This window comes from Suncus etruscus, chromosome 5, assembly GCF_024139225.1.
Source record: "Suncus etruscus isolate mSunEtr1 chromosome 5, mSunEtr1.pri.cur, whole genome shotgun sequence".
Lineage (NCBI taxonomy): Eukaryota > Metazoa > Chordata > Mammalia > Eulipotyphla > Soricidae > Suncus > Suncus etruscus.
The window spans coordinates 148,368,948-148,386,052 of record NC_064852.1 but is presented as its reverse complement, the minus strand read 5'-3'; the positions used below and the strand labels follow the sequence as shown (position 1 = coordinate 148,386,052).

The 17,105-nt window shown below is 41.9% G+C and overlaps 1 protein-coding gene across 1 annotated transcript in view; it reads right to left on the bottom strand.

Moving 5' to 3' along the window:
* Positions 1 to 7,099: 7,099 nt before the first annotated feature.
* DPYS (dihydropyrimidinase) overlaps positions 7,100 to 17,105 on the bottom strand; it is a 112,512-nt gene continuing 102,506 nt past the window's right edge. Inside the window, exon 10 of the mRNA XM_049772945.1 lies at positions 7,100 to 7,205. Coding sequence (XP_049628902.1) covers positions 7,100 to 7,205 — 106 coding nt within the window. The remainder of the gene's footprint in view (positions 7,206 to 17,105) is intronic.

The window sequence follows — 17,105 nt, the reverse complement described above, 5'->3', positions numbered from 1 at the left end:
TCTTTAGGCCAATTAAATGTTTGTTACAAAGCAAGCATAATGTCAACATCATGAATCTCATCAGCCATCCACACTGGAGGAAAAACTTCTCAGCAGATCTTCTGATGAGATATTGCTCGGGAAATTTTGTCCAGCCATCTACACTGAGGGGAAACATTCCCAATGGGCCTCTTGGTGAAATAGTCTTTTTTAAATCTTGAGATTTCTCTTATGTTAATGGTGTGACAAGGTGATTATTTGCAAGTCTCCATATGTGACTTCAAAGCCTTACACAGTGTGTGTCAAGACTAATTTCTTCTGAAGTGACCCTTTATCCCTCAGATAATGTGGAGTCTGACACATTCTTCCCCATGACAACTTACTCCCCCTTTTCACTCAATAAACATTGCAGAACCATACTTTGAGCTGATGCAAACTTACTGCTTCCTATCCTATTTTTACCCTTAAATTTTGACATTGTTAGCGCAATTGTTGTGGTTACCAAAATGATTTTTTTTTATTTTCTTAATATTGTCAACATAGTTTACATTAGCATTCCAAGCCATTACAAAAAAGAAACTTTTTTCTTGAAAATCCAGGTTGGATTTTAAACACATGAAGATCATTTTTCCAATTTTCCAGTGTTCTGCTATAGAAAGAATAACAACTTGGGCTTTTAGTAACAGGTCAAACAGAGAATACTACTCCTGGCAGTATTCAGGAGACCATGCATGGTACCAGGAATCAAGCCAGACTTGTCTGCAAGAAAAGCCTGTGCTTTCATCATCTTTGTAGCCCAAGAAACAGTTCTTTGGAAACTCAAGTTGGCTTCAAACACCAGAATAGACAAATTACTCATGATCTTTCATTTTCACTCATCACAACCCTGTGAGTTAAGTGTCATTATTTCCATGTTGTATATCAATGGTCCTCAAACTACGGCCCACGGGCCACATATTGTATTTATTCCCATTTTGTTTCTTCACTTCTAAATAAGATATATGCACTGTGCATAGAAATTTGTTCATAATTTTTGTTTTTACTATAATCTGGCCCTCCAACAGTCTGAAGGACAGTGAACTGGCCCCCTGTTTAAAAAGTTTGAGGACCCCTGTTAAAAATCAACCAAGTACCTGACTTGGCTTGCCCATGTACAGCTCCCAGGTGATTCTAATAGGCATCAGGTTTAAGAAACATCATTTGGGAAATTTTTTCCAGAATTTTGGGTTTCATTCTCTAACAGAAGAAATGTTTGATTTAATGTTTCCCAAAATGTATTCTCAGACTTCTAGATTTTTCTAAACATCTCTAAGCCTTCCAACCCTAAAGATTTCTAACTTGTGTTGGCATTCTTCAAAGCCTGGTCATGAGGAAATCTTGTTTCAGCCAGAATTTGCTCCAAACTACAAAATCGTAGAAAGATTTTACAAGCCCTAAGTTTTCTCATCATGCAATATTACTCCACAACCCTGGGAGGGTCCACACCCCTATCACAGGCCTTACTTACCACCAGGAAAAGATTTAAGAAGGTAAAGATGTACTTGTAGCTGACTAAAACATTCTGACAGATGGATACTTGGTTGTGTTGGCTAAGTCAAAGTGGTATATCTTAACAAATTGATGTCAGGTGTGAATCTTCGTATTTATTTCTCTCAGAGAAAGAAATTGTACATTAGATAAATAAAAAAACCAACAGTTCAATTTCAGAGGAAATTGAATGTCTTTGTCCTTCTAAATTCTATTAATTAACAAATATACATATTGACATAAAACCATTGCCAGCCACTGCAGCAAACATTTGAACAGTCTGTGGAAGCTTGCGCTCTGATGAGGCCCATGTCACTAGTCTTGGTCTCTGCCCTTGGGGCATTTCCAACATCATCAGAAAACAAATGAGTATTTAGACAGTGAGAAACTCCATAGTTTGGGGAAGGTGCCATGTAGTGGGCCAAGTAGGGCACTGTTAGGGCACCATGGCTGGATTCTCTGTTTGACCTGTTACTAAAAGCCCAACTTTTTATTCTTTTCTATAGCAGAGCACTGAAAAATTGGAAAAATGGTCTTCCTGCGTTTAAAATCCAACCTGGATTTTCCAAAGCAGGATTCCTGATGTCTGTCCCAGAGGTTGATGTTCAAGCATTTATGAGAGTGTCACATCTCTTAGAACTTGCCCTTCCTCTGAGGTGCTTGTATCTATTGGAAGGGCAGGCTGGCTAGAAAGTATTGCCACAAAAGACCACTTTGGATGTTTTGTTTTGTGAACCTGAAGTGCTCAGGAGTCACTTCTAGTCAATTATGGAGGGGTGGGGGACCAAGCAGTGCTGATCCTGAGCTGCTACATGTGAAACCTGTGCTCCAGACCTTTGAACTATCCCCTATTTTCCTCTTCTGTGGTCCAACTCTCTACTTGATCAGGGAATTCCCAGCCCCAACCAAACCCAGGATGACATCCTGAATGAGACCACTTTTTTGAACCTGCAATTAATGAACAGAATTTTGTGTCAAGTATTTCTTCTGGTTTTTGGGAGGGCCACAATGGTGGACTCAGGGGTTACTCCTTTCTCTACGCTCAGCAATCACTCATGGCAATCTTAGGGGACCCTATGGGATGTCAGGGTTCAAACCTGGGTGGGCCACATGCAAGGCAAACACCCTACCCATTGTGCTATCACTCTGGCCCCAAAGATTATTTTTAAAATTATTTCAATGTAGAGAACCATAGGCCACATATTTAAAATGTAAGGTAACCATGACTAAGAGCAAAAACTTTAGATGAAAAGATCTAGAGTTCAGTCCTCACTCTGCTCACTTTTAGTGCTATCATATAAGGCAATTTTTCTATTGCCATTCTGAACCTGTTTCCTTACCCATAAAAATAGACAAAATATAAAATTTATAGCATTGTTTGATAATTAAATTAATATAATATACAGATATATGTATATTCAATTAGGAACTAAAATTCATCTCTTTTTTTTTCTCCTTTCCCTGTTCTCAGCTCAACTTTACTGTCTTCAGCATACTCTATCTTGTTTGTTTGTTTGTTTGTTTTTGGACCATAACCAGTGATGCTCAGGGCTGACTCTTTGCTCTGCCCATAAGAATCACTCCTAGAGATGCTCAGAGACTATCTCTTCTGCTCCTCCTCTCTTTAACTTTCAACAAGCAAACATTTTCTAGGAAGGGAGAGGTAATAAATACATTTTCACATTCATTTGATTTCTATTATAATGTCTAACTTTCATCACTAGTAAGAAGGAAAGCACAAAAATATGTAAATGAATATGCCAGGATGTCTTTCAATAAAACTTTATTTAGGGACTAGAGTGATAGTACAGTGGGTAGGACCTTTGCCTTGTACCAATTAATTCAGATTTGATTTCTATCATCCCAAATTGCCTTCTGAGCGCTTCTAGAAGTAATATCTGACTGCAGAGTCAAAAGTAATCCCCGAGAATCACAAATTGTGACCTCAAACCAAAAGATAAATAAAAACTTTATTTATAAAAACAAATGATAACCTAGATTTAACCTGCATCAAAAACACATACTTTTATTTTTCTTTAATTTAAAAATTTATTAAATACTTTTTTAAAAAATTGAAGGCATCAGAAGTTTTAAAAATATTTTTATTTAAGCACCATGCTTACAAACATGTTTGTAGTTGAGTTTTAGTCATAAAAAAAATACACCCTTCCTTCACCAATGCAACCTTTTTACCACCAATTTTCCTCCCATCTCCCTCCTCCCGCACCTTTTTACTTCAAAACAGGCATTCTATTTCTCTCACTCACTATCGTTGTCATGATAGTTTTTGGTGTAGCTATTTAACTGCACTCACTACTCTCTGTGGTAAGCTCAAATCATGGCTAGTCCTTCTGGCCTCATCTCTATCATCTCTGATATTATTACTCTACTGTCTATTATTCTTAAATCCCACAGATGAGCCTATTCTGTGTTTATTTCTCCCTCTGACTCATTTCATTTAGCATAATAGTCTATATATACGCCCATGTATAAGAAAATTTTGTGATTTCATTTTTTTAGCAGCTGCGTAGTATTCCATTGTGTAGATATACCACAGTTTCTTTAGCCACTCATCTGTTGTCAGGAATCTGTGTTGTTTCCAGATTTTGGCTAATGTAAATAGTGCTTCTACAAACATAGGAGTGCAGAGGGCATTTTTGTATTATGTTTTTGTGTTCCTAGGGGTATATCCCTAAAAGTGGTATTGCTAGACCATATGAGAGCGCTCTTTTCAGAAATTTGAGGAATCTCTATATTGTTTTCCAGAAAGGCTGGACTAGGTAGCTTTACCACCAGCATTAAGTGAAAGTTCCTTACTCCTCACATTCCTGCCATCACTAATTGTTCTTGTTCTTTGTGATGTGTGCCACTCTCTGTGGCATGAGGTGGTACCTCATTGTTGCTTTGACTTGCATCTCCCTGATGATTAGTGCTGTGGAGTAATTTTTTGTGGGCCTTTTGGCCATCTGTATTTCTTCTTTGAGGAAGTGTCTGTTCATTTTTTGATCAAAATTGTGAGTTTCAGGCATATAATACCAATACTACCATCATTGTAACCTTCCGCCAATGTCCTCGGACCCCTCCCACCTCCAGCCTGCCTCATGACAGGCACATGTTAAAGTATAACTACTAAATACAAATCCCCTGTTTGCACTGTTAATAACTCTGTGGTTTAGACATATACATATATTTTAATACCACCCATGTGCCTACGGGCTCTGGCATCCTGCCTGAATATGTCAATTTGTTTGAGAAATCTATGACTCACAAAGTTAAGGTTGGGGGAATAAGAGCTTAAGAAAAATTCCTCTTTGCTGCCAACCAGCTAGATGCTTTTACATTTAACTACCCTTTTCTAAACATCACTTTCTCATGGATAGGATGTCTGAAGAAGCTGCCATTTCTTCAAATCTATGATTTTTCAGAAGCCTTCAATATCCTACGGGGGATTCCTTAATATACATCATCACCCAAGTATCGAAACTGAATTTGTTGGGTTTTTTTGGGGGTGTGTGTGTTAATCAATGACTCATGAAGAACAACACAAGTTCTTGGTCATAAGCATGACTAATTAGATGAAACAAAGGGAAAAGATAATTTTGTCAAAATAAATGTTTTTCCACAGACAAAAAGCAATCCAAATGCTTATTAAATTCTAAATGTTACATGTAGACATATCTATGACTAAAAGTCAGGCCAGGGTGTCAGTGACTAAAGACAGGAGAATGAAATTTTGTTCCTTTTGAAGTGACAAAGGTATTTGTTCTAAATGTGATCTATTCATGAGGAAGTGAAAGAAATCCATTAAAAATGGTTTTGAAAGGCCAACCATTTGACCTTTGGACCTGAAAGAAAACATTTTGGAAATAGGTTTGTCCTGAGACAATCATGTGTTATGTCTCTCCCAAGAAAAATGCTAATAATCCCTGCAAGAATAATGCTCATACATTTTGATAGAAGATGCAATAAAGGAAAGAGTGTTGAATTAGGAATTAGAACTGACTTCTAATTCTGGCTCTGTTAACATTTGCCTTAGCCAAGATACTTCTGTCTCAAGATACTTTTGTCTCATTATCTTTTTGCTTGTTTGTTTGCTTTGGAGCTGTACCTGGCTGTGCTCAGTGATTATTTCTGGCCCTTTGCACAGGCATTACTCCTGGAGGGGCTCAGGGCACTATATGAGGTGTCAGGGATAGAACCCTAGTTAGCCTTGTGCAAGGCACTGTTGTACTATTTCTCCAGCCTCACTTCAGTTTCTTGAACCTAGCCAATATTTCACAGAAACCAGAATAGTAACTCTATTGAGCTTTTACTTGGTTTCAGCTGCTATTATTGGCTACAGTACACCCATCAAGTCTCCCAAATGTCCCACCAGGGAAGTTCTAGCCATTATTGTTTCAGGCACAGAGAGGCTAAGTCACCAGTCCACAGTGTACTGGAAGCCATATTAAAGTCACTCTTTGCTGTGCTACTCCTTGAAACAGTTTTCCAAGGTTATTTCCTGGCTTAGAGACTGGGAACCACATAAGTGAGATAACGCTTCCCCACCAAGTTCAAGTTTCCTGCAATCTGGTCAGTCTCTGGCACCTTTTTGTTGCCCTTTAAAGAGCTTTTCCCTGACCTAGATTTCTAGTTACATCTTGGCTCTCTTGGAAGAGAGAGCCCCCCATCTCTTTTCTCAATCATTTCTTCCCATCCCTCAAGGTCCTAGGAAGCAGTGAGAAGAGCATATAGGAGAGTGGGGGAGGTGGGTTGTCACAAGCTCCTTATTTACCCGTATTATCTGATTTGTCACACAAACCCTTATTTGCAGACAGCATATGCAATCTGATCGGTCAGTTCCGCAAACCCTCATTCACACAAAGTGTAAGCTGTTGGGCATTAGTGAGGCATTAGTTGGATATTACATATAGTCTATGTAAGTTCTTATCACAGTATGGTGTGTGGCATTTAACTTCTAATCTTCTGGTACAGACAAAGGCATGTAATGGGATGGGATGTAGTTACCAAAGTTGTTATTGGCTCTCTATCATGAGAGCTGGTAAATAAAGAACTAAAATGTTGAAGACTGATAGTTTTGGGGGCTAGAAAGAGAGTACAGTGGGTGAGGTGTTTATCTTGCACACTGGTGACCCGGGTTCAACCTTCGAATCCCATATGGTTCCCTAAACACCTCCAGGAGTGATCCCTGAGCATAGAGCCAAGAGTAAGCCCAGGTGTAGCCCTAAAGGAAAAACACTGCTAGTTTTTGACATGCTAATATTACTCACAGGAAAAAGAACCATAAACAAAGGACATAGATGTGCAATATCACAACATATAATTTATTATATATACTATACAGCATCATATATTTATTAGTATATTTATATTCATCACATACATTGCATATATTCTTTATGTACACACATAATATATATTTATTATATATATATCTGATTACTTGGGATACATTTTATATCTGCATAAACTATACATGATATACCACATTCACCTACTTTGAGAACAAAACTTTATGATAATATTCACTTAGAAGAGGGGACATATTCCCATGCTTAGGCCTACAGCCTGCTTTTTCCTTTGTATTAATCTGCTAGCTGAACCCATGACTAGAAGTTACTCCCTTGGGCAGGGGGACTTCTACCAGCTTTTGACTCACTTCAGGTGTCATCCATTCCCCCTTAGCACTGCTGACTTCTCTAGATTAGAAAAAGAGGCAGAGACTCGTGGGCACTAGTGAGGGCCCACCTCCTTTTCCTGCCCAGGGTCAGAGAAGGTAAGAGAAGGTAATATCCAAGGTCTCTGCTGACGCTTAGCCCTAGCTCTAAAGCACAGAGAACATCCAGTTCTCTTTTTCTGCTTCCTTTTCAGAAAGGGAGGGGGAAAAAATTGCCTGCTGCAGGGAGAGTTATGCAACTAGAAAATGCTCTGGCTGGAAAATCAGTCCAATTTCTCACATCAGGAGAGAGTCTCCACCCTTCTCGGACTATGAAGGAGTATTTGGCTGTGCAATTCAGCATCAACCCAGCAGGGCTGTTCCTTTGCAAGGCTGCGTCTATGGCTCCAGGGGTCCCAGATTCCTTGCAGAAAGAGCTGACCTGGAGTGCCTGAGGTCCACTCGGAGCACTATTTATAATGATGTCCTGTGTGTAGAGACTTTGCAGGGCTGCCTTTCTTCTCCACCAGGGTTCTGTGGCCAGTGGAGATGGCATTTCTGCAATTCAGGCAAGGCACTTCAGCAGGATTAGTCAGCAGCTTAGTCCTCTGACGCAGCTTCTGGGATGGAGTTAAAAATAGGGAAGAGGATGTTTTGCATAAATCACTGCCTGTGCTGTGCAGAAGGGGAGAAGTGATCTTTTTTTTTCTTTTTTGGTTTTGGGTCCTGTCCCTCTACCTTACCTGAAATAAACTGGGAAACTATCTCTGAGTTTTGGGACCAGACCTTTGTTTCTGAATTCAGTCTCTCTCTCTCTCTCTCTTTCTCTCTCTCTCTCTCTCTCTCTCTCTCTCTCTCTCTCTCTTTCCCTCTCTCTCTCTGCCTCTCCTCTCTTCTCTCTCTCTCCCTCCTCTCTCACTTCTCTCTCTCCCTCTCTCTTCTCTCCTCTCTCTCCCACTCTCTTCTCTCTCTCTCATTTTGCTTTTTATTGTTGTTTTAGAACAATCCCCAGCAGTTCTGGGGTCATGGAATGGGTCCATTCCCTAATGATCATTCCAGATGATCAAACCTAGGGTTCCCCTCCCATATGCTCCAGCCCTTTATGTCATATCCCTAGTCCCCAAACTGGGTTTTCTTTTTGTTTTGTTTTTGTTTTGTGGCCACACCTGGCAATACTCAGGGCTTACTCGTGACTCTGCACTCAGAAATCACTCCTGGCAGGCTCAGGAAATCACATGGGATGCCAAGGATCAAATCCGGGATGGTCGTGTGCAAGGCTAGTGCCCTACATGCTGTACAATTGCTCCAGCCCCTTATTTGAGTTTTTATTGATGTACAAATCATCACTTTCCCTTGCCATTCCAGACTTGTGTAGCCATTTGGAAATGTCTGGTTTGTGTTCATCTCCCCCTCTTTCTAGAGCAGGGATGACAGCTCTCCACTTCCCCTATGCTCTAATTCATTGTCTCGCTTGGACATTAAAAGTCACTGAATAGCAAAAAGACTAAACAAACAAACAAACAAACCAACCACACCTGTCCATTGTATAATCAATGAACTTCTTCTCAGGAACAAGAAAAGATAAAAGCACATTTAATTATGCTACAATGGTGGAACCAGGAGTGAAGTCAGTGAGAAGGAAAGAGACAGAGGAAGACTCTCTCCCATAGGAGGGAAAAGAAAGAAGCACAGCAAGGGGCAAAGGGTCAATGTTATCAACTCTAGGGACTGGTCTTCAGAACTGAATTTGCCAGGGGCCTAAGCAATTATACAGCAGTGAGGATATTTGCCTTGCAAGTGGCTGACCCAGGTTTGATCCCTGGTAACCCATATGGTGCCTCAAGACCGCCAGGAGTGATGCCTGAGTGCAGAGTTAGGTGTAACATCTGAGCTTGGCCAGGTATGGCCCAAAAAACAAAAATAAAACTAAGTTTGCCAACGGGGTGGAATTAAATCCAGAAACATTGGTAGGGGGACAGATACTCTGGCGGTGGGTTCTGAGTTGGAACATTGTATGTGCAAAACTCTATTAACAGTTTTGCAAATCAGTGTGTTGATAAAAACTAAAGAGAAAGAAAGAACAGCAGGGGCCAATATTACAGCAGGTAGGGTGTTTGACTTGCATGCAGCTGACCCAGGTTCCATCCCTGGCATCATAGGGATGATTGCCAGGAGTAATTCCTGAGCACAGATCCAGGACTAACCCCTAAATTGCTGGGTGTGGCTCCCAAACAAAAAGAATTGCATCTTTTTCAAGCCCTTTTAATCTAACTTTATCTTAATTTAATGACATCTGCAAAGGCAATATTTCTGAATATTGCTGCATTCCTGCATTGGGGTGGTGGTGCAGGGGAGGCAAGACACAAGTCAAACTGGTGGCGGGAAGAGCCAGCTCAGGTCTCCTCTACAAGAATGCCCCTGTGTGTAGTGTGCAGATCAGTTCACTGAAATATACTTTTTACAAGTTGATTATAATATAGCTGCCTAATTAGAGTAACCTGACTAGTCTGCAGCTGCCTTTAAGCAATCAATGTGGGCGCAAAAAAGGGCAGGTGAGAAAAAAAAAAATCACAACTGAGCTTTTGATGCTGTCAAAGAAAGGCTGTTCTAAGAACCCAGAATCAGACCTGAACCACAAGAAATGGTTTCTGAAATGATGGTCCACTGAGCACTAAGGGATGGATTAAAAGGGAAGATCTTTCAGCTATGCATGAAGCTGAGTCATTGGAAATGAGAGGAGCCAGAGAGATAGGACAGAGGGGAGGGCACGTGCCTTGCATGCAGCTTATCCAGGTTCGATCCCCTGCATCCCATAGGGTCCCCTGAATCTGTCAGGAGTAATTCCTGTGTGCAGAGCTAGGAGTAACCCCTGAGCACCACTGAATATGGCCCCAAAACCAATGAAAAGAGACGAGAAGGAAAAAGAAAAAAAGAAAAAAGGGATCTTGGGGCCGGAGAGAAAATACAGCAGATGGGGCACATACCTCACTAACTGTGTAACCCCAACCCCATTCAAAACCACCAACTTCCTCCAGTACCTCCTGTGTGTCACAATACCCCCCCTTTCCACCTGTATCCAGATATTTTTTTCCTTGCCTGGCACACAACCCCCACACCTACAAGGTGCCTGTATGCTCCACTGTGAGCTCACAGATGACGCTAGCCTTTCCGACCATTCATTCTGAGTTTTTCTTGTCTCCTCTTCACTATAAACCAACTTTCCAGAGAAAAGGTTACTGAAAGTAATGTTGTGGCTATAATTACACCTGACTCACACACAGAGTTTATTGTCTACCAATGTCAGGTATCTTTGTTTTCAGCAGCCAGGAAATTAGTGAAGTCAGGGCAAGACCATTTCCATTTAGTGTGCGATATCAAACATGGAGGGTCAAGCAAGGCCAGAGATAGTACAAGGGGTAGGGGGCCAGCCCTGATGTGACCAAGCCTGGCTTTATCCTCTGTACTGCATATGGTCCACTGAGCACTGCCAGGGGCCACTCCTGAGAACAAAGTTGGGAACAGCCCATGAGCACCACTGGTTGTTGCCCCAAAACTCAAAATTGAACAAAAAATGAAATGTTCTTTAGAAAAACATTTCTATGCAGCTGGTCTTTCTTGCATTAGTGTTACTGGTCTGCACTGTTTCTGTGTCTTGAACTTTGGGAAGCCAGAGAGATAGTACAAAGGGTTAAGGAGATTGTTTAACATGTAGCTAATGCTAGTTTAGCTCTTGGCACAAATGGTGTCCTCACAGAGCCAGGAGTAAGCCCTTGGCACTGCCATATGGAGATGGAATAAAGCAAAGGAGAAGAAGAAGGAGGAAGAAGAAAAAGGAGGAGAGGAAGGAAATAAAGAAAAGGACAAGGAGGAAGAAAAAGAGAAGGAAAAGGAGAAGAAAAGAAAGGAAGAGGAGGAGAAAGAAGGAAAGGAGGACAAGGAGGAGGAAGAATTGAAATTTAACAACAATAAAGGGGCCAGAGAGGTGGTGCTAGAGGTAAGGTGTCTGCCTTGCGAGCCCTAGCCAAGGAAAGATCGGGACCTCGGTTCTATCCCCCGGCGTCCCATATGGTCCCCCCAAGCTAGGGGCAATTTCTGAGCGCTTAGCCAGGAGTAACCCCTGAGCATCAAACGAGTGTGGCTCGAAAAACATAACAAAAACAAAAACAAAAAAACATTAAGTGTCATTTCCCAGACCACATGCTGAGGCCTCTCAGCAGTGCCCTCAAGTCAGTGCTTGCCTTGGATGTAGTGAAGTGGCTGGCCTTGAAGCTCAGAGTCTGCCCACACCTCCCCTCACTTATTTGGAGTGTTTCCACCTTTTTGTTCAGCCACCGTTTCCAAAGACTTGCAATAAACAAAAGTGCCGACTCCCCTTTCCATGTTTCCATTAGTCCCAGGGCATATCTGTAGATTCTAGAATCTTACCACGGTGATTCAGGAAACTCCATTTTACTCCTTTATTGCCTACAATTTAAAAAAAAAAAAAAAAAAAAAAAAAGGCAAGAAATAGGAAAACAAAATCCAACAAAAAATTCTTTTTATCAGACACTCCTGGAGCCCTGGATAGTATCCACATCTGAATCCCAGGAATCCTGGTGATTTTTCAAGTCTTCTTGTAATATGTTTTTTATTAATGTCTTTATGTATACAATCAGATTACAAATATGATTATAGTTGTGTTTCAGTCATACAAAGAACCAGTGCGACATTCCCATCACCAATGCCCCAAATCTCCCTCCTCTCTACCCTCCCTGCCTGTATTTGAGACAGGCTTTCTAATGCAAACTTTCACAGAACCCTGTCAACATTTTCTTAATGTGCTGTAAATCTCTTTTCTTCGCTGCCTGAGGCGGGCAGAGCTAGAAAATATTGATCTGTGATAAGGGATGGGGATGGTGGCAGAGACTTCTAGAAAGAAGAAAACAAGCCACTTTACTGCTAGAATTGCCAGGGGTAGGCTGTACCGATAATTACGCAAGCAAAGCTCTTGCCTTGCACATGGCTTACCTGGGTTCAATCCCTGGCAACTTACATACTTTACCCTGAAAGCACCAGCAGGTGTGATTTCTCAGCACAGAGCCAGGGGTAAGCAGTGGGTACCACTGGGTTTTACCCAAAAACAAACAAACAAACAAAAACCTGGGGTGGGGAAGATGGCTCAAAGGTGTGGAGTATGTGCTAGAACCTTAGTCCCTCCCTCAATCCATTCCTCCCTTCTTCCTCCTTTCTTCTTTCTTTGCCATTCTTAGCATCATCCTATTTGGAGACAAAAATCAACCCTAAATCTCTAACATATTAAGCTGAAGAGGAAGAAGAAAGGAAGGGAGGAAGGGAAGGAAGGAAGGAAAGGAAGGAAGGAAAGAAGGGTAGAAGAGAGGGAAGGAAGGAAGAATGGGAGGGAGGGAAGGAAGGAAAGAAAAAAGGAGGGAGATAAGAAGGATGGAGGAAGGAAGGAAAGGAGAGAGGGAGAAAGGGAAGAAGGGAGGGAAGAATAGAGGGAGGGAGGGAAGAAAAGAGAAAGGGGGAGGGAGGAAAAGAGGGAAGAAGGGAGGGAAGCAGGAGGAAGGGAGGGAGGGAGAACAGAAGAACAAGGAAGGACTGGAAGGAGGGAGGGACACGCAGAGCCTGGACCAGTGGGGAGTGAAGATTAAAACTCATTCCAGGTGTGCGCAGGGCAAGAGTCTAGACCAGGGGTCTCAAGCTCAATTTACCTGGGGGCCACAGGAGGCAAAGTCGGGGTGAGGCAGGGCCGCATAAGGGATTTCGCTTACCGAATATTCGCAATAAAAAAATCGCATTAGTAAGAAAAAATATCGCAAAAAATCGCATTACACATTTGCATACCCCCAACGGAACTGCTCGGGTTCTGCGAATGTTTAATGCGATTTTTTCTTACTAATGCGATTTTGATTGCGATTATTCGGTAAGCGAATACTGCGATTATTTGAAGGCCGGCCGCGGGCCACAAAATGTTGTATAGAGGGCCGCAAATGGCCCACGGGCCGCGAGTTTGAGACCCCTGGTCTAGACACATCCTTGGAGCAAGCATTGCCCACCCAGAATTCCTGTGGAGTGGGGGTCATTAAGTTCAGTGACTGTTCTGTTCAGACTGCACCCACCTCCCAGTGCTGGCTGAGCAGCCCATCCAGAATCAGAGTAAGTAACAGACCAGACACCCAGGTGGAACATGTGGTAGGTACACTTTCCTCCCTGCAGCCCCTTTTGGGGAGGCCCTGTGACTCTGTGGAAGTCTGCAGTGCCTGCCTGTGACTTCCCTAGGGGCGCTCCCTTTCAGTGCCCTGCAGATGACTTGGTGGGCACCCTTACATTCGAACCCCTCAGCAGACCCTTGACCTCTGTGAGACTTCCCCCACCTCCCAGAGTGGCCCAGGGGGCTACATCTCAGCAACAGGGTCAAAGACTGGTTTGTCACTTCCCTCTGAATGACAATCCCTCCAGCCCCACCCCCAACTCTTACCTGTATCTGGGATCTGAGAGGTTGCAAAGTTATTTCATCCACCTACATGCCACTTTCGGACCTGAGTGTCAGTTTTAGGGACTCAAGTGTTCCTCACTACAGTCCACTGGTGATACAGGGGTGAATATGAAGGTGCAAAGCTCAAGGAAACAGCCTAGCTGGGGCTGGAAACAGGCTCCAGGCTCAACAATTCTTGAGCACCAGCAAACCCAATTCTGTGTTTTCGTCTCATGATCTGCAACAAAGTCACTTCTGGGGGAAGTGACTCCCACGGAGTTTCAGGCAGGGGTGTGTGTGGTGGAGGATAAAAGTAATCTCACAAGGTCACTCCACTGCACCATGGAAACCATGAGACTATTTGCTGGATCACAATTCCAGATGCTTCATATACTTGGATCTTGCAACAGCCTTTTTAGATTTTTTTACAAAATATAGCTTCTCTATGCATTGTAGCTGCCCTTGGTGTTTCAATTCTCCTTTTTATAAAGAAAGAATAACTTTATTTAAAGAACTGTGGTTTATAAAGTTATTAATAGTTGAGGTTTAGGCATAGATATTTCAACACCCATCCATCCCATCACCAGTGTCAACTCCCATCACCAGTGTTCCCATTTTTTGTCATACCACACACACCCAAACAACCTCTTCCTGTCACCTTGGTAGACACATTAAAGTTCGGTGGTTGTAGTTTATATCTCATGTTTTCAGTATTATTTAGTCTGTGCTTTGCATAGACTTTTCCACATCCCCAATAGGACCCAAGACCAGACCCCTCTTCCCATTACTTCCCTTTCTCATCTTCTTTGCTTACCTTGGTTTCTTTCCTTTTCTGTCCTTCTCCCTAGGCACAGGAGTCAAGGGTGATCTTGGCATTCCCCTTTTACTACATTACATTTTTCATCCAGTTATTCTATATCACAGATAAGTGAGGTAGGTCATCCTGTCTTTCTTCTTCTGGCTTACTTGAATCAGCATATCTTCCTGTTACTTCAATTGCTTTGTTTTTAGGTTTGAGGGCCAGACCTAACAATGCTTAGTAATTATTCCTGTCTCTGAGCTCAGTAGTCACTCCTGGTGGTGCTCAGGGGACCATATGGGATACAGGAAATAGAATGCAAGTTGGCTACATTCAAGGCAAGTGTCCTGCCTGCTGTAGTAACTCTCTGGTCCCCGGAAATTATACTGTTGAATCAAAAGCAAACTCCCAGAATCCTGATCTTACTAGCTGAATGGCACACACATCTTGAATAACAGGATAGAAGATGAAGACAAAAATGTTTATTAATTAACATAAAGATCTAAATGCTATGAATTATAATAGACAGTATGTTGACATATTTACTACTGTTAAACAACTGTAACCATTTATTAAGTGATTTTTTTCAGAAGACAGTGATTATTTGTTTGTTTGTCTGTTTGTGTTATATAGGGCCACACTCGGTGATGCTAAGGGATTACTCCAGGCTCTGTGCTCAGAAATCGCTCCTGGCAGACATGGGGAGTGGGTGGGAACCATATGGGATGCCAGGATTTGAACCACCATTGGTCCTGGGTCAGCTGCTTGCAAGGCAAACACTACCTCTGTGCTATCTCTCTGGTCCGACAGTGATTTTTTTAAATGCAAAATTAAGAAATCTAGTACCAGCAAAGATGACATTTTAAAGGATGATCAGAAGATTTTCACAGACTTTGCATCACAGTAAGATTCATTTCTATCTTCTATCTTACACAGCCACAAAGTCACAGCGAGGAAGCCAATGTTTCCTTCTGAAGGAAAATCAAGACCGCCTTGAGCAATTATTTTTTTCATAAAGATCTCAGAGTGCTGAAAATAAGGCTTCTGCTTCTCTGGGAACTGGCGATGTTTAACTGATATTTAACTGTGATGGGCACAGCAGCATCCTTGCTGGAAGTTTACCTTTGAACAGAATAAAAGGAGCTCAGTGCCATATTATTCCTCAGTCTATTCCCTCCACTACCCAAGAAATACTATATCATCAAAAAAACATCAATTTTTGTTGCTGTTTTCTTTTAGGGGGCCATACCCAGTGATGCTCTGGGGGTGCTCCTGGTTTTGCACTCAATAATCACTGAGTGGTGCTTGGGGAATTATATGTTGGGAATCAAACCTAAGGTCTGCCATATGCAAGGCAAGCACCCTACCCACTGTACTATGGCTCCATCCCATATAAACACCAATATTGATGGGAATAACAAGGCTTAACTTTCAGTAGAATTCCTTGATCTTGCTAATCTCTCTCCAAATTTTTAATACCATCTTTTACAATGATAAACATCATTTCCTTCCTATAGCAAAAAAAAAAAAAAAAAGAGGGGACATACATATGGGGTTTTCATGACTGAGTAGAACTTTTTCTGGAACCATAAAGAAAGACCTTGGATTTGGACAACTAACATGCCTGGAGTATGCTTAAAGGGTAGAGATACCCTGTATCTCTCAGGCCAAGGGAATTTCCTTTCTAATTTCCCCAATGTTTATGGCACCTATGCGAAAGAAAGAAAGAAAAGAAAGAGAGAGAGAAAGAAAGAAAGAAAGAAAGAAAGAAAGAAAGAAAGAAAGAAAGAAAGAAAGAAAGAAAGAAAGAAAGAAAGAAAGAAAGAAAGAAAGAAAGAAAGAAAGAAAGAGAAAGAGAGAGAGAGAAAGAGAGAGAGAAAGAGAGAGAGAAAGAGAGAGAGAGAAAGAGAGAAAGAAAGAGAGAGAGAAAGAAAGAAAGAAAGAAAGAAAGAAAGAAAGAAAGAAAGAAAGAAAGAAAGAAAGAAAGAGAAAGAAAAAGACTGAAAGTAAAATACTGAAAGAAAACCCAGAAAAGTCACATGGTCAACCAGACCATATCTACTCATGAAAGATGAAATCCCCCAAAGGACACGCCATTTCTGGGGCATTTCTCCTCTGTGCTAGAACAGTTTTCTTCCCATGAAAAGGAGTTGTGATTATGTCCTTCTGCAGACCTGTTCTTTGGATTTCCCTCTGTGACACTGCTCCCTGCCTGGCCGACAGAACCCCATAGAGCAACTGTTCTGAGGGACCCTCTCTCTTTGAGGTGAAAAGCTTTGGAGACAGAGATGGGCAAGGACAGCACAAAGAGGGGAGCCGCCTCCCCATGGTTACTAATCATTCTTGACTCTGGCTGTCCCTCCTCCGTCACAGAGTCTGGTTAAAGGAAAGATTTATCTATCATCACTGAGATGCTCCCAAGGCATTTCTTAGCTGAAGTTTCTGCTTATCTCTTCCTTGTGCCTCACTTTCTCCTGGCTATCCTTCTGCTAAGTCCCTGGCACTGCCACCCTGCACTTATCCAAGTTCTTCCTGTCCTATATAAGCATTCCATTGTTGAACAAAGTGTCTGGTCATCCACCCAGGACCCATTCTTTCCTAGTCATCAGCTAGGGAAACATCCTCTATCCTAAATGTACTGGAGAGACTAAAGTGTTTCCTTGCTGGAT